The sequence below is a fragment of the Dysidea avara genome, chromosome 7 (assembly GCF_963678975.1).
Source record: "Dysidea avara chromosome 7, odDysAvar1.4, whole genome shotgun sequence".
NCBI classification, from domain to species: domain Eukaryota; kingdom Metazoa; phylum Porifera; class Demospongiae; order Dictyoceratida; family Dysideidae; genus Dysidea; species Dysidea avara.
Genome location: NC_089278.1, coordinates 37,078,899 through 37,100,715, shown reverse-complemented (window position 1 = coordinate 37,100,715; position 21,817 = coordinate 37,078,899). Strand labels below are relative to the sequence as shown.

General features: G+C 37.6%; 1 protein-coding gene across 2 annotated transcripts in view; it reads left to right on the top strand.

Moving 5' to 3' along the window:
• The window catches only part of LOC136262574 (death-associated protein kinase 1-like), a 70,146-nt gene that overhangs the window by 43,797 nt on the left and 4,532 nt on the right, over nucleotides 1-21,817 (top strand). For both annotated transcript variants that reach the window (XM_066056907.1, XM_066056908.1), the window contains 4 exons: nucleotides 13,811-15,476; nucleotides 15,857-16,209; nucleotides 16,447-16,491; nucleotides 18,665-18,768. In XM_066056907.1, coding sequence (XP_065912979.1) covers nucleotides 13,811-15,476; nucleotides 15,857-16,209; nucleotides 16,447-16,491; nucleotides 18,665-18,768 — 2,168 coding nt within the window. The remainder of the gene's footprint in view (nucleotides 1-13,810; nucleotides 15,477-15,856; nucleotides 16,210-16,446; nucleotides 16,492-18,664; nucleotides 18,769-21,817) is intronic.

Genomic DNA, 21,817 nt, shown 5'->3' with positions numbered 1-21,817 from the left:
CAAAAAAAGTTAACAAACAAGTACACAGAAAAATATGGAATTTTCAACTAGAGTAGGGACCATAGCACATTGATAAAAGTACTGAAACAAGCTGGAGTAGTCCATGATATTAAATCACAGTAAAACAATAAGAAGTGTTATATCCCTACTGTGCTCAAGATACCATTATGGAAATGCACAGTAGGGAAATAACACTTCTTATTGTTTTACGGTGATTTAATATCGTACACTACTCCAGCTTGTTTCAGTACTTTTTATCGATGTGCTATGGTCCCTACTCTAGTTGAAAATTCCAAATTTTTCTGTGTACTTATTGAGGTAAATGGCTGTTACTTTAACTTAATACCAATGGCTTTTATATTAATACCATGATATTTAGTAATACTATGACATTTAACCCTCAGGATGGCAAGGCTAGGGTTACTGTAGTTGTCTTGTGCGGCTCTGTATGAATTTGTCTGTTGGCTTCTCTTGATGAGTTTAACAAATTAAATGTGTGGATTGTTCTGCAAACACTTTATTCTAAAGTTGTGGTGATATGTGCTGTTCATCTTGGCCTCCTCACTTCTTGATGAAGTCTTGGTGTACAAAGTGATACCATAGTAGTGTATTACAACTAGCGATACTCCACTGATTCAGACGAGGGATTGACAAACTCAACAAAAGCAGGGATGAGATTTCAAAATCTTTAATATGTCAAGATTTCTTAATTATTGTTGAGTTGTCCAGATATAACCAGCGATCTACAACGTTTCAGGCCAGGCTCCGTGCAGTTCTCTTGGATTTAGACTAGAAGCTTTAAATTAATGAGCCTTCACGAATCTTGTGGTCAGTAAACCTATAATATGATAAAAATGGAGTGTGCTAGAAAGGCTAGTGCCTAATTGGGACTAAGGTCCACGTGTTGTCACACAAAGTTACTACACTATTTGTTGCTGCTCGTTTTGTGCTAAAGCTACTGTAAGTTATTTCAGTAGGTACAAGTTGTATTTTTATACCTGGTTTGTGTGCTAACCAAAGTGATAATTGTAGCCCTGGTATAGAAACAGGACAAGCAGCAAAACTGATCCACGTGTTGTTACCTGGTACTATGGATCTCCATATGTTTATTCAATTTCCCCGAGGGTTTTGCACAATAGTGCTTCAGTTTATACAATTTGCTATTTGTAATAGTTGTAATATGGGAATGAGGGCTTTGCAGCCAGAGGGCATACATTCAGGCAAAGCCCAAATTGCCCCGTGTTACAGCTAATATGTAACACTTATCAGCTGATAGCCTGTACAGGGTGATCAATCACCCAAGCCAATATGAGTGCAGTCACTGGATGTATTATATATGCATACCTAAAATTTTTGATTATGGTTCAGCAGCTAGTACGTTCTGGTTACGTTTGGTTATGAAGATGGACATTGCCTAGAGATATCACGGAAAATTTCAGTTATGCAAGTTTAATGTTTTAATCAGTGCTATTGAATCGTTTATGGAAAATTACTAGATAGGTAATAGCATGCTTGTAGAGTAGTTACTCCATGCAGAGTGGTAGCTTCATGATGGGGGTGTGTCCATATTTGAAAACGTGCAGAAACAATTGGTGAGTAAGTTATAGCACTAGTTCTCACCTTAGCCCAACGTTTTTCAACTCGTAAGATGGCGAGGATAACAAAACGCTATCCGCCTGAGTGGTTTTCATAGCAAAATCCAAGTCGTGCATCCTAATCACGTGAATATTAATCGATACCCACAATTGATTGTGGCCTCAGTGTCTATATAATTATTGCCCAGTTGTAGCCCAGGGTACATTTCGCATGTAACCTGGCTAGCTGGGATACATACAAAATGTAGCCCAGATAGCTCCTTTGATCTGAGGTGTGAAAGTGTTACATGTAATATACTGTATAACAACAAATATTGGTGAAACTAATATCTGGCAATTTTGCCATAAAATTGCAGTTGGCAAAATTTAATTTGGTGAAATGCTCTCACTGAAAAATTGGCAGTGCACACGAGTGGTATAAGGACAAAGTGCACATGCTGTAGTGTACAATCCTTTTTGTGCTAAATGTTATGGACTCAGTCACTGCATCCATCTATTCGCTTTCATGATTGAACCAGGTTTGGATCTGACCAGCATTAAAGAATATCCAGGTCCTGCTGCAGCCCGATTTGTTTTGTAGGCCATGCCCACTCATCAAGATCATTTGCTGTCTGTAAGCATACGTAGAGTCTCACCCATTTATCAATGGCTGTGCACAAAATCATGTCTGTTTGTATCTGCAAACTTACGTGGAACCACGCCCACTAATCAAGTATATGAGTTCTAGTCTAGTCCATAGCGTGGTCCCACCCATTTGCATGCATGGGACCACGCTAATTTACCAACAAGGTATATTTAAGTAGTATCCATGAAGTCACACTTGGTTTGTCGAAACCTGTTTCAACAACTGCTATCAAAAGCTTGGACACAATAATAATGGTGAAATTTAAATTTGGCAGTTTAGTGATGAATCACCAATTCACCGCCAAATTTAATTTATATACAGTATACCACTGAGGCCTGCTCACCTAATAGGTGAGGGAAGGCAAAACTTGCATTCACCACTTTACTTTTATACAGAGGTTTGTAAACAGTGATTGTGGGTTAAAATTGTGGGCACAAAAATATATGATTGTGGGTTTCACTGGCTGTAGTGATACCATTTCTAACCAAATAACCACTTTGTGGATGTCTAAAGTAACCTAAAGTGCTAAAATAAGTACTTAGGAGTATAGGTTGTGAATGGCTGAGCCATCTTGTCATGCGGTTGAAATGTGCTGTGTAGAAAAACAATCCCCACATTGTGAAAATGATCATTTACTGATGCCTATATAGTAACTGAACTATGCAATACTGACTCACTCAATTATATTTCCTTCTGAGAAAATGGTTAGCCTAACTGTAAACCAACATATTAGAGTCTATGCTAAACTCAAACCCACAACGCAAACTTTAGTAGGTTATATAAAGAATCAAAGGGAACTGATGCTTTGTAACTGCTTCAATATCAAAGCAGTTGTGGTCAGGGCTATATCATGATATTGCCCTAACACAGGGCAATATCATGATATTCCCCTGTAGTCAAGGCAATGCATGAAATATAGTCTAGTGGTTTCCTTTGATCTGAGGCATCAAAGTGGTATATTTTTTAATGTCACCCAGCTAAAGCGCACTGCATGGGATGTAAATACTCTTATTTTCTCAATCATTCTTGGTATATAACATTGATACTGTATGGCACTATTGTCATCAGTCTTTCAGTGATATTTCTACAAAAGATGCAGATGACATCTTGATGTATAGGCCTATACATTCTACAAATGACCTCTGTCCTTACACCATACTACTAGTATCTTTGTATACAGTACCTGAGTACCTTCAAAACCAGACCATCATGACATGATCGTGTTGACTACAACTGCAATAAAGAAAACCACCTACTTGGGTTCTTAAACATTCCAGACCATGCCATTAAACAATTTCTGAATAGTGTTGTGTCATCTGGGTATCAACCATCCCATACTGTTAAAATTACATTTCTAAACTTGAAGTAACTCATGTGATATCTCTGTACAAATCACCAAAATGATGTAACAGATGTGAAAAGTGTCTCAAGCACGAGTGACCATCACCATAGATACCAGTACAGGAATTTGTTAGAAGCCACTTTTTTATGTACGTTCTAGAAGAATTTATCCCAAGCGTAGCTAATTACTGTTCTACTTGAGGACATAATTACCTCAGTGTAGCCTGGGTTGCAAATAGCTCCTTTGAAGCTCATCCAGCTTTAACTATACAAACTCCCTCAGATATAAACATAAAGTATTTAAGTTGTAAATGTGCACATCTGGTAGTGTGCCTTCAGCTCTTTCCTTCCAGCCATCAGTACATAACTGCTTTCTGTGACTATCAGACTTTTATTATGAGCTCTTGATTGAGGCTATATAATGTTTATTTCTATGGTATCCTGTAATTACTTTCGGTATTTGTAATATATTGCAATTATCACAATATCGAAAATACCATTCAGTGTGTACTGATTAATGACACTTTAATCTGACAAGTGAATGTGTTACAATATAATACTCTCAATAGCAGCTTAACATATTATTTTGAAATACGTCAAATGATTAGCCAATAAAATTAGTATTACACTTGTTTGTCAAGGTCCCTTGACAAAAATCTAGAGAAGGTTGGACACAATTTAAGCACCCCTAAAACAAATTATGCGAAACTAGTTTTATTGAAGAGGTTTATGCATTGATCTCAGTAAAGTATTATTGTTCTGATTATAGAGTATGTACATGACAATTCTGGAGAAGTTCTACACACCACACTGCAACTTATTAATTTCATCCCAATCACCAAGCACTTTTACTAAACAAAGTACATCACCTTGAAGCTTACGTGAAGCACCATCCGAATATCTAATCAACCCCAGCCAACTCCATCGTTTTTCAAATTTGTATTGTGACTATTGAGGGTCATGTGAACTACCAAATAAAACAATGCAATTTAGGGCAATATATTAATGTGGCGCTTAGAGCGTTTCCGACCTTCTCTGACAAAAATCTGTACTACTAATTATCTGTACTACTAATTTGATTGGCTAAAAGTGTGGTGTGTTTCTATTGGAAGTAAGTGTCCGACTTGATAACTAGTGTTACCATAGTGATAGATGCCTCATGGTATAGCAACAATATGGTTGCTTAGCAATGGTTGCTAAGTAACCATTGCTAAGGTGAAGATCAATTTGAGAGCATAGCAATGGTTGCTAGGCAATAGTTGCTAAGTGTGATTGGTCTTTTGCAGTGGTTATATATTTGAATTTCTGCCTAGTAACAGTTGCTATGGTTGTCGGATTAATTTGCAATAGGACAGATGGTTGTGGTATTCAGGATTAATAGTGCGAGCATTGTAAACAGGAAGGAGTAAAATAGTGCTATTACATATACTAAATATGTATATTGATTTCTATACCTCGGGGCACCGAGGGTTACAGTAGTTGTCTTGTGTGGATCTGTGCAAATTTTCTGTTACCACTTTAGCCGACATACGACATATCACGACATAAGTTTTTATATCGTGATACAATAGCTAGAAATTATATCGCGATGTAGCGCACGTAATCTAAGCAGTACAACGTGAGCTCGTAAGGTGGCATCTCCAGTTTCGCCGTTACTCCTGCTGCACCCATGTCAACGGTGTGGCATCATGAGTACTGTTGGTTATTTTGTAGACGCTATCTACTTAGATCTTTGTGCAACGGTTGGGACATGTAGGAAGCAGTGAGAAGAGTAGTAGTTCAAAGAGCCACTGTGATTAACCAGCGCCAAGTTTCAGCTACATGAATTTGTGGAAAGATCGAAATACTCTAATAGAGCAGTCAGTGCGATACTCTAATAAAACAGTCAGTAGAATATATAACCATGGCTCTAATTATACAGCTTGATGACATATGACATAAGAAAAATCTATATCGCCCAGCACTACTGTGTACCTTGTTCATAGGGTAAAACAAGGTGCCATTATACTTCTCATGAGTTTAACAAATGAAATATGTGGATTGTTCATAAACACTTTATTCAAAAGTTATGGCAATATAAGAATTCAAGATTTCCAGTAAGATCTTAATTATCATTAGGCCACTTGTTGTTAATTTTATATTTCAGATCCCCAACCCGCACACCACCTAATTTGGTCATTATTATGAGTTTTCACTATTAGAAGTTATAAACAAACTTGCTTACATAGCTAGGCATAGAACAGTCAGGTGCATGTAACATTGTAAGAATGTAATGAATAATAAATAATGTGCCGGTTGGTTTAGGCTAACTTTTTGATCTGAAACATAAGTGGCCTTAACTTGTCCAGATTTTGTCACAGATTTGTTGTGGATCACTTGGATTTCTGGCTTGCCTCTCTACTCATGTAACATAGCTGTTTTCAAGATTTGCATTAGTTGACAATCCATGAACTGGGGAGAAAAATTAGTCGTCACCCAGTCAGATAGCTGACTAGCTAATAGAGCTGAATGATATACCAATATTGTTAGTAAACCACCCTACTGGTTTTGATTAGAAGTGTACCAATATGGGTTTTTGGCATGTACCGATATCTGATATTGATGCTACTAAATGAAGCCAATAATCAATAGTTGATCCAATATTTGCATTACAGTTGTAAGCAAACAAAAGTGTAAATTTACTTACAACATGTGCATGTATTCATTGCTATACTCTGCCTGTGGTGGTAGCTCAGTTTTCTACTGGACAATTAGGCACCCACAAACATTTTTATGTATACTCCCATGAAGCCTTAAAGTGCATTACTTCGCATTTTAATGGCTTGTGAGAAAGCTGGTACAACAAGTTTCCTTGGTTATCCTCTTTTTATTACAAAGGTACTATATAACTGCTTTATTTGTAAAGACTGTGATAAGCTTTCTAGCAACAAACACTAGAATCCTGTGTAGGTATATGACTTCTCGTAGCATAGCATTTGTTGTAGAGTAATCAATAAGTCACTGGCACCAAACAGCCAAGTGGATAACCAATATATAATCTGTTTATGTACAAACTATTGTTACTTTATAAATATCGGTAGCAATACCAGTCCTCCTTCTGTTCTGTACTAATACCAATGTTGGTAAAAATTACCCGATATTTTAGATAATCCAATTGTCAGTACACCTCTAGTTTTGATACAGCCTATTTTTTGTCATACAGTATGGCTTCCCTGTGGACATGACATATTTAGTGGGTAACCAGACATGTGACAGGCAGGTGATGATGTGGCCACTATGTAAACAAGTTTGTCTGTGGTAATTTGTACTTGAGGTATTTGGTTTATTGAGGTAAATGGCTGTTACTTTAATACCAATGGCTTTTATATTAATACCGTGATATTTAGTAATACCATGACATTTAACCCTCAGGATGTCAAGGCTAGGGTTACTGTAGTTGTCTTGTGCGGCTCTGTGTGAATTTGCCTGTTGGCTTCTCTTGATGAGTTTAATAAGTTAAATGTGTGGATTGTTCTGCAAGTACTTTATTCAAAAGTTGTGGTGATATGTGCTGTTCATCTTGGCCTCCTCACTACTTGATGAACTCTTGATGTACAAAGTGATAGCAATAAATCCTTTTCAAAGTAGTGTATTACAACTAGCCATACTCCACCAATTCAGATGAGGGTTTGACAAACTCAACAAAACCAGGGACAAGATTTTTTAAGATGTCAAGATTTCTTAATTATTGTTGAGTTGTCCAGATTTTACCAGCGATCTACAACATTTCAGGCCAGGCTTCTTGCAGATCCCTTGAATTTAGACTACAAGCTTTAAATTAACAAGCCTTCACAAATCTCGTGGTCAGTAACCCTATAATATGATAAAAATATAGTGTGCTATAAAGGCTAACAGAACTAACAGAACTAAGGTCCACTTGTTGAAGACTAAGTTACGCTGTTGTTGCTTGTTTTGTGCAAATTGGAGCCAAAGCTACTGTAAGTTGTTCATTAGGTACAAATTGCATTTTTATACTCCTGGTTTGTGTGGTAACCAAGGTGATAATTGTAGCCCTGCTATAGAAACAGGACAAAGCAGCAAAACTGATCCACATGTTGTCACCTGGCACTATGGATCTTCGTATGTTTATTCAGTCTCTCCGAGGGTTTTGCACAATAGTGCTTCAGTTTCAGTATCCATTCTTCTGTAACGGATTTTATTGTTTGGGAGGGGGGGAGGGCTGTATGATAAGTTGACACAACACAGAGTTTAATAACACATGTACATCTGGGATGACTTGTTTAATCACCATGTGCACTCTCTCTGACAAATTGTTCCAAGAAAATGTAACAACAAAGGAGTAGATGTTCAAATTGGTACCATCTATGCAAACAGCTGGCGCCAGACTTGAGTGCACACCAACCAGAAGATATGGCTGACAAGCTTCATGTCTGATACTGCCATAGTTTAAATGTGACTGTAAAGAAAAAGGCAAAGTCTTCACTTCCATGTTCACATTCAAATTCAGTGCTAGCACAATTGCAAACGCCTGAAGTAAAGGTAGAAGAAATCAAGCAAGCTAAGATTGTAAAGGTATCCAGTGAAAATGAATTCACTGCCATTGTGTGGGACTTTGCTGGCCAGATCCAATACTTGAACACCCATACTGTATTTGTGAGAAAACAACCTGGTTTTTATTGTCTTTAAGGCTTCCTGCAATTTACAAGCCAGGCCAGGTGGTCAGAATAAATCTACACATGTTCCAAAGGCCAGCCAGTTTAAAGTAATCCATTACTGGCTTCAGGCTGTCACTTCAGTTTGCAATGATGATGGAGAAGCCCAACACAAGTCTGAACAGCTACCTACTGTAGTCTTGATTGCAACCCATCTTGATGAAATCACGGGTGATGTTGAAGCAGCTAAAAAGGAAATCATTTTACAACTTGTGAAATGAAGGGAAACCATATGCAAAACATCTGTTTGGAAATCATGAAGGCCTACAGGTTGCTCTAGAGAAGTATTGCTTATTTATAAGCAACAAGGACTGAGGTCCATCCACCATTTCCCAACTAAAGAATATTGTGAGTCAAGCAACTACTCCAATTTTACAGTTACTTTACGTAAAGATTGAAGAGAAGTTGCTGCTACAAAAGGAGGATGTTATCACAACAAAATACAAAAATTTCGGGCATAGGTATCACTCTCGGATTCTTGAGAATGCACCAGAGGCAATCTAAGAGAGTCTAAAATGGGTCATTCCATGTCAAATCAACAAGGAATTTAGGGTCACCTCTCGGATTTTTACGAAATTTGGCGTGTTTGTAGTACCTGTGGTGCTTATCACTCATGCAAATTTTTAGCTCCATACATTCCATAGTTTCTCTGAATATTTCATGAAAATTTGGTCCATCTCTGGTTACAAAATCAACTGCAACTTTGTACTGTGTAAATATTTTAAAACATAGTTTTCACTGATGGAGGACTGTTGATTGACCTTTCCAGTGATCCCTAAATTATGGGATATCTACTTATTTATGGTTCAAAAGTACTTCATTGAAAACTTTAATCCTTTATATTTTGAAAAATGCTGCTTGAAATTTTTCAAATTCTTTTGTGAATAATGATTGGGTCATAGTCTATGTTTGATAAAATTTTTGTGGTGGGACCACAATGGGCTCAAGAGATATAATGAATTATGTTGTGGTATGCAGTGGAATTTGCAGGCTATTATTGCTGTATTGTAGTGTACACCTCCAATAACCACTCACAACAAGGCCATGCCAAGTTTGTCTTACAGAGTGAAGGTGTCTAGGTACATTGAAACCTGTATTAATGACCACCTGTATTGAAAGACCATCTATAAGCTGCAGCTAATTTATACTTTAATTGGATCTTAATGTATAGCACCAAAGCATCAATTTTTCTAGCAAATCCAAAAATGGTCCTTATTAGACAGGTTGACTATAAATGAGATCATCATGCATCCATAAACACATTAATGTTGTACCATCTCTTCAGTTATACCTTATTTATTAAGTAAAATCTTGCCGTAGTGCACTTACATACATATCCCCACTCTACACTATTCAAGTTACGTACATGGCTGCATAGGTACAACAGACCTCCTCAAAAAGGATACCGTACGGAGGGAAACTTTGGAGAAGGAAAAATTTGGCAAATGAAACAAAATATCACTATTGGCGAAATAAAATTTGGCGAATTATTAGCAAAGCGCACGCCCTTTTAAATTAATTTGATTATGAATTGCTGTGTTTGAAGCGAACTGGGAGTGCCACACCTCTCCGGCGCCTGGAGTCAGCTATCAACTAACAGTAGATCTACACCCTCCCGTCCCTCTGGAATGGTGAATATCGTACTTAATATGGTAGGACTTGCTACTTGTCAAGCCCGTTTCGAGTGAGGTTTGAGGGTACTAGCTACGTGTACAGTAGCTAGCTAGCTGAGTATAGCTAGCTGCTTAGTGAGGTATAGTCGAGGCAAGCCTTGCTCTAGCGTGATGCCTGGCCCAGTAGCCCTTGGTTGAGTAGAACATTGGTCTGAAGCTTGGTTTGCTGTTTTCTTCACCAGCGAAAATATTTGGATAGGGAAAATTTGGCGAATTTATGGTCATTCGCCAAATTTTAATGGCGCCAAAGTTTCCCTCCATACGGTATCTGGGTACCTTGATAGCCTCATGATCTCACTTTATAATTGTACGTACATTTTGGATCCAAGACAAGTCTGTGGTTTCTCAAAAATGAACACTTTATCAATGGTCCAGGGAATAGAAGAGTTACACTGTATATAGTAGATGCATTACTTGTACCAAGAGTTTTTATATTATTAACACTTGCTTGCACCTCAATGTGTGATTTATAGTACTGTAATTACTAAAATTAATGGTTTATCAAAGTATTTTGTGTTCACATTTTTGAAGATCAGTACAGGTAAATGGTAAATATGTGGTCAACATATTTATTTCCTATGTGAGCATGTGTATGAATTTATGATTTGATCTTCAAAGTGGTTGTGAATGTAATGTAGTTCACACATTGAGGTACAATCAATGCATGTACGTATATGGTAAAACCCCTCCATTCTTAGGACCATAATAAAGTGCTCATATTACAGAAGCCACAGAAGTATCTTGGTCCAAATGTATGTGTACCGCTAGAGTGGGAGTACAGTGTATAAACAGGTGTCCTGGTTATCAAGGTATCCAGGTATCCCTTCTGAGGAGTCCTGTTGTATGTATCTATGCAGCCACATACGGAACTTAAATATGGCTAAATCCACTACAGTGGGATTCAACTTAATAAAGAAGGTACTTGTGAAGAGATGGTACAACATTTACATGATGTTTAGGGGCACATGGTGGTCAGATCTATGTTATAGTCAACCTGTCTAATAAGGACCATTTTTGGATTTGCTAGAAAGGGTTGATGCTTTTGTGCTATACATTAAAGAAGTATAATTTAACTGCAGTATATAGGTGGCCTTTCAATACAGGTGGTCACTAATACAGGTTCCAATGTACCTAGACACCTTCACTCTGTAAGACAAACTTGGCATGGCCTTGTTGTGAGTGGTTATTGAAGGTGTACACACCAATACAGCAATAATAGCCTGCAAATTCCACTGCATACCACAACATAATTCATTATATCTCTTGAGCCCATTGTGGTCCCACCACAAAAATTTTATCAAACATAGACTATGACCCAATCATTATTCACAAAAGAATTTGAAAAATTTCAAGCAGCATTTTTCAAAATACAAAGGATTACAGTTTTCAATGAAGTACTTTTGAACCATAATTAAGTAGATATCCCATAATTTAGGGATCATTGGAAAGGTCAATCAACAGTCTTCCATCAGTGAAAATTGTGTTTAAAAATATTTACACAGATTAAAGTTGCATTCAATTTTATAACTAGAGATGGACCAAATTTTCATGAAATATTCAAAATATTTGTGGACATAAATCAGAAACTATGGAATGTATGGAGCTAAAAATTTGCATGAGTGATAAGCACCACAGGTACTACAAACACACCAAGTTTCGTCAAAATCCGAGAGGTGATCCTAAATTCCTTGTTGATTTGACATGGAATGACACAAATACAAAATTTCTGGAGTGGCATGGTCATTCTCAGGTACATGAGAATTCCCCAGAGAGTCTTAAGATACACCAGTCCTCGTGGATGCTGTATGGCATGTGCATATAGATAAACATGTGAATCTTTAATTATTTCCCCCCTCAAGTTACTCTTCATTTTGCCCCTCTCCCCCCTCCTTGAGTCATTTCCTAGATGAAGGTCTATATTAAAAGACAAGGCTTAGGATCTTTGTTTATGCATCATACACTACAACAGTAGTTATAGTAGGGACCACAAAGGAGTAGATGTGGTCCACGAAATAACGTCACCCAAAACCAGCCTCAATTTTCTCTGACGACGATGAGGCAGTATTGGTTAGGTAAAACTAAGCCCAAACAAGCTTTCAGATTGACCAGAAACACTTTCAACAAGTTGCTACAGAATTTTAAAAATACTTTATTTAATAGAATTTTCTACTGACTGCCTGACTGACTGACTGATGCCTCCAGACAAGCGTAACTCAATAATGGCTAAGGCTACAGACTTGATTGTTTCACTGTTCGACGTCGCTTCGGCCCGAGAAGTGCCTTTTGGCATACCACAGTATGTACAATACATTCTTCATGGACTTACCAGTGTCCTCCTTTGTGTCCCATTCATCTTTGCTGACAGTGAAAAGTGTCGATTTGACGATAGCACATGATGGCTTCCCTTCATAGCGGAAATCATCCGTATTTTTCATAGTGGCTATTTTGATTGCGGCAGTGCTTTTCGAACAGTTCTCGATTTGTACTGCTGTGTAACATGTTGAACACAGCCGACAACAAAGCATAATGGATACTTCACTTTTCAGACGATAATTGATTAACTGGGGTGCGTGGCACTGTTTCTTTCGGTATGCATGGGTTGCAGAGGTGCTTTTCGAATAGTTCTAGATCCGAAATGCATGCTGTGTAATGGGTTGCACATAGCTGACAACGAAGCATAATGGATACTTCACTTTTCAGATGAATAGCTGGGGCACGTGGTGCCATTTCAGATGCAGTATGCGTGGATTCACCAGTAAAAAGTTTACAAACAAGTACACAGAAAAATTTGGAATTTTCAACTATAGAGTAGGGACCATAGCACATCGATAAAAAGGACTGAAACAAGCTGGAGTAGTGCATGATATTAAATCACAGTAAAATAATAAGAAGTGTTATATCCCTACTAATAAAAAGGCACAGTAAGGATATAACACTTCTTATTGTTTTACCGTGATTTAATATCGTGCACTACTCCAGTTTGTTTCAGTAATTTTTATCAATGTGCTATGGTTCCTACTCTAGTTGAAAATTCCAAATTTTTCTGTGTACTTGTAGTATATTAATCCCACACATGTGAGATTAATCCTGTTGCACAGATATCGAATACTAAAAACTCACCCTGTTACTATACCAGTCCGTGCACAATTTAGTCGACTCATTTCTTCATGATCCTTCAGTCTCTAAGCCCTTACTCCTTTGAGTATTTCTCTCCCAGACCATGCTGATGCTCTTGCAAGTACCTATTCATAAACGTTCCAGCTAAGAAGCGCTTATCCTCGAGCCACTGTGGATATGATGTCACCATTATGTCACAGTATGCTCACAGGTATGTTTCATTTCATACCACCATATTCGTGTGATATGCTAACATTCTTAGCATGTAATGTACACGAATATGTTTCATACCCTTCTAGTGTAGGAGCTCAGTATGTGAAATGCATACATTTTTGGTATGAAATGCACTCAGGCTTTTTAACAGTGTTGGCATCAACACTGCACAAGTTAATTGAAAATCTTCTATAATTATACTGGCATAATGCTTGATGCTTTGCTAGCCTATTATACTCAAGCAAGCCTAATAGTGTCTATGTCAATGACACTTTGTGCACTAGAGCTGCAACAAGGAAGCCACTTTTTAGGTATTTTATAGACAATTGTTCATCAGCAAATAACATTCTTGATCCTTAAAATGATAGAAACTGATTGCTGCCCAGTAAAACAAGAACATGTTTGTTAAGTTTAGTTAGATGTTTTTGGTCAAACTTTGATAGCTCTGTTTAAACTGTGTAATTAAAATGTTGATGTGTTGTGTATAACATGCTTGTAAATTTTACATAGATATTAATTATATCGTTTCTACAGATGACAACGAAAAAACCATCAGAGAAAACAAAGCTTATGCCATGGCATTGGCAAAGGGAGAGGCTAATCCATCTGGTATATCCATATATGTTCTGGGACAAGAAAAGGCTGGAAAGTCCTGCCTTGTCTCCACTCTCTTAGGAGACAAATTTGAAGAGCGCATAGCCACTCGTGGTGCTGATGTGGATGTGTGCACTGTGTTTGCTTCTAACTGGTCTCGTATTGATAAGGCAGGAATCCCTGAAAAATTACAGAAATTATTTCATACCAAGCTTAAGGTAACGGCTGAGATTAAAATCTCTGCTAAACATGTTGAGCCCATGGTCACTGCATCAAACAAGCGAGAACTCCAGCAAAGCTTGCCTGAACTTCCTGCAGCAGTTAAGGCTGATCTGGAACAGGCTAAGGCAGCAGTCCTAGTTGATGATGATGGCATTAATGTTGTTATCTGGGACTTTGCTGGCCAGTCAGTCTATCATGGGCTACACTCAATGTTCCTCAAAGAGGACAATGTAGCCATGGTAGTATTTGATGCCTCTCAAAACCTCCATGACCCCACACAAGGTAGAAATGTTGATAGAGATCCATACACAGAAAAGTCTGTAAATCCCACTACGACTGGTGCTGAAACTGTTTGCTACTGGCTGAAAGCAATCCACTCCATTTGCCACAAAGATGGTACAAAGCATGGTTCAAAATCTAAACTAGTACCAGTAGTGTTTCTAGTTGCAACCCACATTGATGCTATAGGAGACGAGAAGGCCATTGAGCAAAGAAAAAAGCAAATTATTGATTGGCTGGTTCTCTTACTAAAGGGGAAACCCTATGCCCAGCATTTAGTTGGTATTGGGAATGGCCTTAGAAGCGCTTTGGAAAAGTATTGCTTCTTTATAAGCAATAAGGTTAGGAACCATGAGGAACTAGATCGCTTAAAGGCTGAATTGGTCGAAGCCTCCCAATATATTCTTAGTCAACAGCACCCAGTTGTCTACCTAAATATTGAGAAGGAGCTCTTTGCAACCAACAAGGCTGTAATCACTACCAAGGAATTCCACACCATTGCTAATAAGTGTGGCTTCTTTGCTGCCATTGGTAGTGAAGAATTCAAAGGTGCATTAGCACACTTTCACAGTAAGGGCACAATTTTGCATTTTCCAAATGCAGAATCATTGAGAGAATTAGTAGTTCTCTCACCGAAATGGCTGACAAAATTGTTTGCCTATGTTATTGTTGCACACCCGTATAAATTTGATGCCAGTGACCATGATGTGCAATATGAGCGGCTTACGAATCATGGTATTTTGGTGGAGGATTTTATCTCCTGCATGGTTCAAAAATTTAATGAAGACCAAGGCTTTCCATTGACCAGTATACAAGCCACTGAGTATATAAAGCTGTTTGGGTTCATTGCTGAAGTTAATAGTAGCACCTATTGTTTGGAAGAAGAATTACAACCACCAAAACAACAAGGCAGAGTTTTTATCGTACCATCAATGTTGCCTTGGAAATTGCCTGAAGTTGAAACCAAGTTGCCTAGTGATAAAGATGAAAATGTCTGCATTGTTTACTTCAAATTTCCGGACAACTTCATCCCCCTCATGGTATTCTACCAGATGCTTGCTGCCTGCATTGACAGAAATATTAAACAAAGTGAAAACCTTTGCCAGTACGTTTGCAATGTAACTAGTACATTTTAATTATATGTGACTTGGTAATAGCAAAATTAAATTGTAATAACTGCAGATCATCAAATGCAAGGCTGTAACACATTACACCACAAACTGAATATTTTAAGACATTATGTGTCCAGATCGTTGAGTTTCCTAGAAACTTGTACTCAATAACTTACATAGTTTTAAACAGTTTTACAGAGCCCCGTTCTACAGAAAAAATTGTCATTGGAAAGAATAGCACAGGGAAGTAACTATATATAACAGTGGTTTTCACCAATCATAGCAGGCTTAACTTATTAAGTCACATATGTATGTATAGATACTTAGTAGTGCTAATATGCGTTCAAAGCATTTCATTAGTACTTATTTACAGACTGAGGAGACACATGATCAAGTTAGTCCTGGGGATTGATCAGTACTACTATGTTAGTCTTTCGGGTGGGAAGGATAGTATTCGACTAGCAATCACACCTGATGAGGATGGGGTTGTCAGTGCTGTAGGACTGCAGAATAGATGGAATTTAGTTGAGTTTTTTAGTGATAAGCTCAAAGAAACTACGGAAACATTTATGCCAGCTTCTGCTCCTCCAGAATGTTACATTCCTTGTAACTTGTGTCCTAAGCTTCACCTGAAATTAGATGAGTTCCGAGCTAATCAATTGCCACTCCACTGCTCCAAAGGAAAATTGGCCCTTGGTTACTATCAGAGTCTCAGGCAATACCCAGGTACATATTAAACTGTGTACATGTGCTATGATGTTATGTATGGTATGTGAGATTGTCATACAATGGTGTTTGGGTGTAGTATTGCTGTGTGGAATTGTTTCATACTTAAGCTTTAAAAAATGTACCTTAGCTTCAATATATCTATAAGTTGTAATTTTGTCAGATTAAAAGCACGATGTATGTAGATTAAGAGATTGTATTAATATATGTACATACTACTGCTTTTCACTGTTACAGAAAACACAACTAATTCTGGCACTAGTTCTGCAGCAAAAGACTCTGGTGAGCTTGCTGATTAATATCTACATACACAGTACACATGGAGATATAGTAGAGTGGCATAGTGCATAAATATGGTCATTTTGTGTACTAAAATTAAGCAACTAACTAACTTGGCACATAGACTGTGCTTCCAAAGATTTTTATTTTTTTATATAATGCCATCGCATACTAACCCTTATGGCCATTTTTACATTGAGATTTTACACCATTAAAACATAGTTGCAAATTAAAGGTCTTGCTACGTAAACAAAATAGTACCAGGAAAGTGGGATCATATGGCCTGATCATTTAAAGTAGTAAAATAAAGTAGTAAAATAAAGAAGTAGCCTACACTTTCAGCTATACTGTACTAGTGGACATTTATCTAGTCATGGCCATAAACTGAATTGGAGATTAAATGTTCACAAGTATAATGAGCTCCCTTGTTCCATAATTACTTTATATGCCTAATTCTTCTTAGGGGTATAGGAAGATATTTAACCCATTAACAGCCACTGCCACCATATGGCGGCATGGCATCATAACTCACTCATAGAATAAACTTTAGCCTTGCTATAACTTGTAAAGTGTGTTTCATAGCAAGATGCGCTAGTACCGAAATGGACACGCCCATAGAGGTCCTGTTTCTGGGATAACCGGATCCTTCATGGACTAGTGAGCTTTTGTTATGCAATAGCATAAATTGTAACCTGCTTTTCATTTTCGTTTGCGTACGTTGGTGATATTCCCTTTTTCCAACCGAATAAGGGATAGGCTATTCCTGATAGTCTACAAGGCCTGCACTATTGTTTCTTAATTGTTAAACACCTGTAAACCCAAAGGGAAGGTAATTCACAAAGCCTGAGGAGAGTTGTCACACCCGTATTTCAAACCGCCGAAAAGAAACCACCTTAGAACAAAGTTTACCAGTACGTAAATTAATGCAGACTTCATTTCGCTTTTATACTTCTTAAACGTAAAAGCTGCTTTTACCATTTAATGATTTTGCTCACGTGGGTGTGTACGGACAAACATAGATAGGTAGATAGATAGGTACACACACACACACACACACACACACACACACACACACACACACACACACACACACACACACACACACACACACACACACACACACACACACACACACACACACACACACACACACACACACACACACACACACACACACACACACACACTTGTATGAGAACAATTTCAGTAAAGTGGGCACACGCCTGGTTTAAAAAGTGCTACAAATTAGACATGCTGTGTTATTTTGGAATGGCTATGTTTATCAGCTTGAAAATATTATCCAATATTAGTTATCAGAATCTCATATCAGTGCAACACTAGAAATTATGCAGCACATGTTAGTTCAATGTTAATTTTGTCTGCAAAGTTTAAGCCAACAAATTTGCAACCAAAGTACTAATTCACTGACACACCACTTTGGTAGTCATCACGTGGAGAAAAATAACTATACAAGCAGTTATGAATCAATAATGCAACTCGTTGTTTTGTATATACATTGTATTTTGGGTAAAAGTAAAGTATATATATATATGCATTCAGATCATGTTTAATCTTCTGTATAATGCTAAATGCATGCACCTATTAAAGTGGCCTTCTAAAGAGGTAACCTTTAATTGAAAAGGTCATATGAGGAAGTTGCACTATGGCCAGTACACTGAGATATTTATGTTTTAAAAAAGCAGAATTTGAAAATAATTTTGCAAAGCTGATTTTTAAAAACATAATTATTATTGAGCTATAGCAGGACTTTTTTAATGGAAGGGATTAATTTTACCTTGTCCACCATTTGAATGTGATAAATTTTTAAAAGCCAAATTTGTATTACTATGATCATCCTTAGAGTGTTCTATGGAAGGCTACGTATGTTAGCTGAAAATTGTTTCTATTAATTTTAACCTGTATTCTTCTGGAATGTCTACTGTTATGTACAAAGTGGTCACCTACATAATGAAGCTTTAGTAGAAATTGATATCATGCAGTACACTGAACTAATTATATTATACTGTATGTATACGTACACAGTGTGCATCATGCTATTCATGCACTATAGCTACTGTATAGTTTTATGTTTTACATAATTGTTCTCAAGATGTTGCATATGTGTTATTTGCCAGTTATACCGCTACAATGTTTTCATATTGTGCTTGTTTCATAGCACCCAATTTGCCAAAACTGGCACGTCATCTTGAAAAGTTGAATGATTGGGAAGATTTTGGTATATTCCTGCTACCCGAAGATGATGCAGAGCATCTGACACTGGTAAAATGATGATAGTCTTATGTTTGTTTTGTTTGCTTTATTATGTAATTAATTGAATCACAAGAAATTTATTAGTATATCTTGTTAACATGTGCTTATGCATACAAAGAAATGTGACATTCTAGCTTGACTTTCTCGTTGAATGAGGACAAAGACTGGAGTACAGGATATATTGGAGTTTCACTTCCTTGGTATTGGCCACTTCACTTTTTGATAGTTGGGGCATTCCATTGTGTCCTATTTCTTCTCACTGACGGCATGAGGTGTTGATTTGTGGTAGCAGCACTTCCCTATCTATAACAGAATTTGTCCATATTTTCTGTATAGTAACTGTATTGATTACAAGATGCTTATCATACTGTTCTTTGTTGGGAAGCACTACTACCTGGACTGGATTCTGGACTGGACTGGAATCTGAACTCAAGTCTATTTCAATATGCCACACTCATCAAAGGGGCTGAATCATTTAATAGAACGTTCAAAATTTTCATGGCACATACTGAGTAGAGAGAGTATTGACTACCACAATTCATGACATGTATATAGATCTAGCTATGTTGGCATAGTGAAACATTGTAAGACATGCAGTGTGGGTGATTTCCACAGTACTGCTACTCCACTGTCTGTGGTTGTTTTATTACAGTAGTTTAATTATGTAGGTGACTTAGTCTCGATCCTTTTTTTTCTTTTGTCATTGGGTCAGAATGACAGGATCTGTTTCTCGAGACTAAGTCAGCCACATAGCTTGAGACAATAAACGAAAAAGAAAGCTTAAAAAGACAGTCTAACCTCTTAACTGGTGCAGTTTAGAGATACGTATTACATAGGAAGACGTATCAGTAGACTTGTTGTGTTTTATTAAATTGTTGCAAGGGTTTGTTGTACTTTATCTGCCATAAGAAATCACCCACTTTAACACTATTACCAGAGGACATGGCAAAAGATTCAAGCCATATTTTCTAGAATTGATGTGCACAAATTTAGTTTCTTTCCAACTACTGTTAAGTTATGGAACAGCTTACCAATCTCTGGATAATTTTGAAAGAATTCATACTATTGTAATGGATTGTCATTGTGTAGTAAATAATTAGCTAATTAATTAATCAATTTTTATGCACCTACTTATTACTTTACACTTTAACTTACGTATCTACTTTTATAGCTAAGTACACACTATATTGCATATAAACTCTTTTAGGAGTTCCACAATTATTTTATAAAAAAGTCCTTGCCTTGCTTAAAAAGAAAGTCTCTTTTAAAATTTAAATGCTATATTTGTTTTTAATAATACATATGCAAAAATAATGCAGATTGTCGGCTGGTAAAAACATTACCTACACAGTCCACTAATCAATCTGAAACATTTGGAGGGGAGTTGCTGTACCCATGGAAATCACCCACACTGCATGCCTTACAATGTTTCACCATGTCAACATAACTAGATCTACATGTTTATGCAAGTCATGGATTGTGGTAGTCTCTACTCAGTCAGTGTGTACCATGAAAATTCTGAACATTCTATTAGAGTGTTTCAAGAAACCGGCTAGCGCCTTTTGATGAGTGTGGGAGAATGTAGTCAGTACACATTCACCTGAGCCCCGCCAAATATAGTAATATCAAAGAGGTGAACATGTGTTCACTCCCAATGGTTTTGTACTGGAACAAGTATGTTTTCATGTTGTAAACATGTTTGTGTGCCTGAATCCTCTATAATAAACATATGGGATATTTTTAAAGCCTCATAACTTACTTGTTCTTGCCTGTATCAAAGCACTTTTTTGGCTATTAGTTCTGGTGTTCAAAGTAGTGTTGGGTGGTATGGCATTTTTGATCCGGTGTTCGGTATTGAGAAAATACCCTGGTATCCGGTATTTCACAGTATCCTGGTAGTCAACTAATAGCACACTTTTAATCAACCTGGTATTGCTTTATTTGTGATAAAAAACAGTCAAGTGTTAATCTGCAGTTACTATCCAAAGTTGGATAATACCACAAATAAAAGTTACTCATGGCTAACAGGTTATGAATACATTTTACTAACATCTATACAGTTGATACAAGTAGGCTGGCAGTAGGTTGTAACGTGAAACCTCACAGTTTACTGTTAGGCTGGCTTTGTGGTCACATCCAAACCATTAACACATTACTTCATTAAATGCCAAGACCTGATGTCTGGCTTCCTTCATAACACAATACAATATTACCAGTATATTTGAAAGTCAATACTTTTCAAACGGTATGGTGAAAATACCACGGTATATGGTATTGTCGGTATATGGTATTGTCGGTATATGGTATTGTCGGTATACTGCCCAACACTAGTTCAAAGGGCTTCACAGTACTACTAATAGTTTGGGAAGCTGGCCCATGTAACAAGAGTTATTAACAAGAAAAAAGGGCTCAGGTAAACTCAAACAGACTATAATATATAATACGTATTGAAATAGACTTGAGTTCTATTTTTGTCCAGGTAATAGTGCTTCCCTTCATTGTTTGTAATGCTGTGTAACGGATTAAACATTGCTGAGTTCACCAGTCATGCTACAAATAAAGCAAATTTTGATTAGGGATCATAGCCACAAAACTGCAGTTATATAGCTACTGGTAGATTTTTAAACCAGGCACGTGCCTGGTTTACTGAAATGCCTGCCTGCCTGCCTGCCTGCCTGCCTGCCTGCCTGCCTGCCTGCCTGCCTGCCTGCCTGCCTGCCTGCCTGCCTGCCTGCCTGCCTGCCTGCCTGCCTGCCTGCCTGCCTGCCTGCCTGCCTGCCTGCCTGCCTGCCTGCCTGCCTGCCTGCCTGCCTGCCTGCCTGCCTGCCTGCCTGCCTGCCTGCCTGCCTGCCTGCCTGCCTGCCTGCCTGCCTGCCTGCCTGCCTGCCTGCCTGCCTGCCTGCCTATGTTTGTTTGTCCATACGTACCCACGTAAGCAAAAACTTTAAAAATAGTAAAAGACAGCCAGGATGTAAGAATAGAAAGGTAAATTAAGCCTGTATTAAACTTCCACACACATAAACCTTGCTCTGAGGTGGTTTCTTCTCGGTGGTCTGAA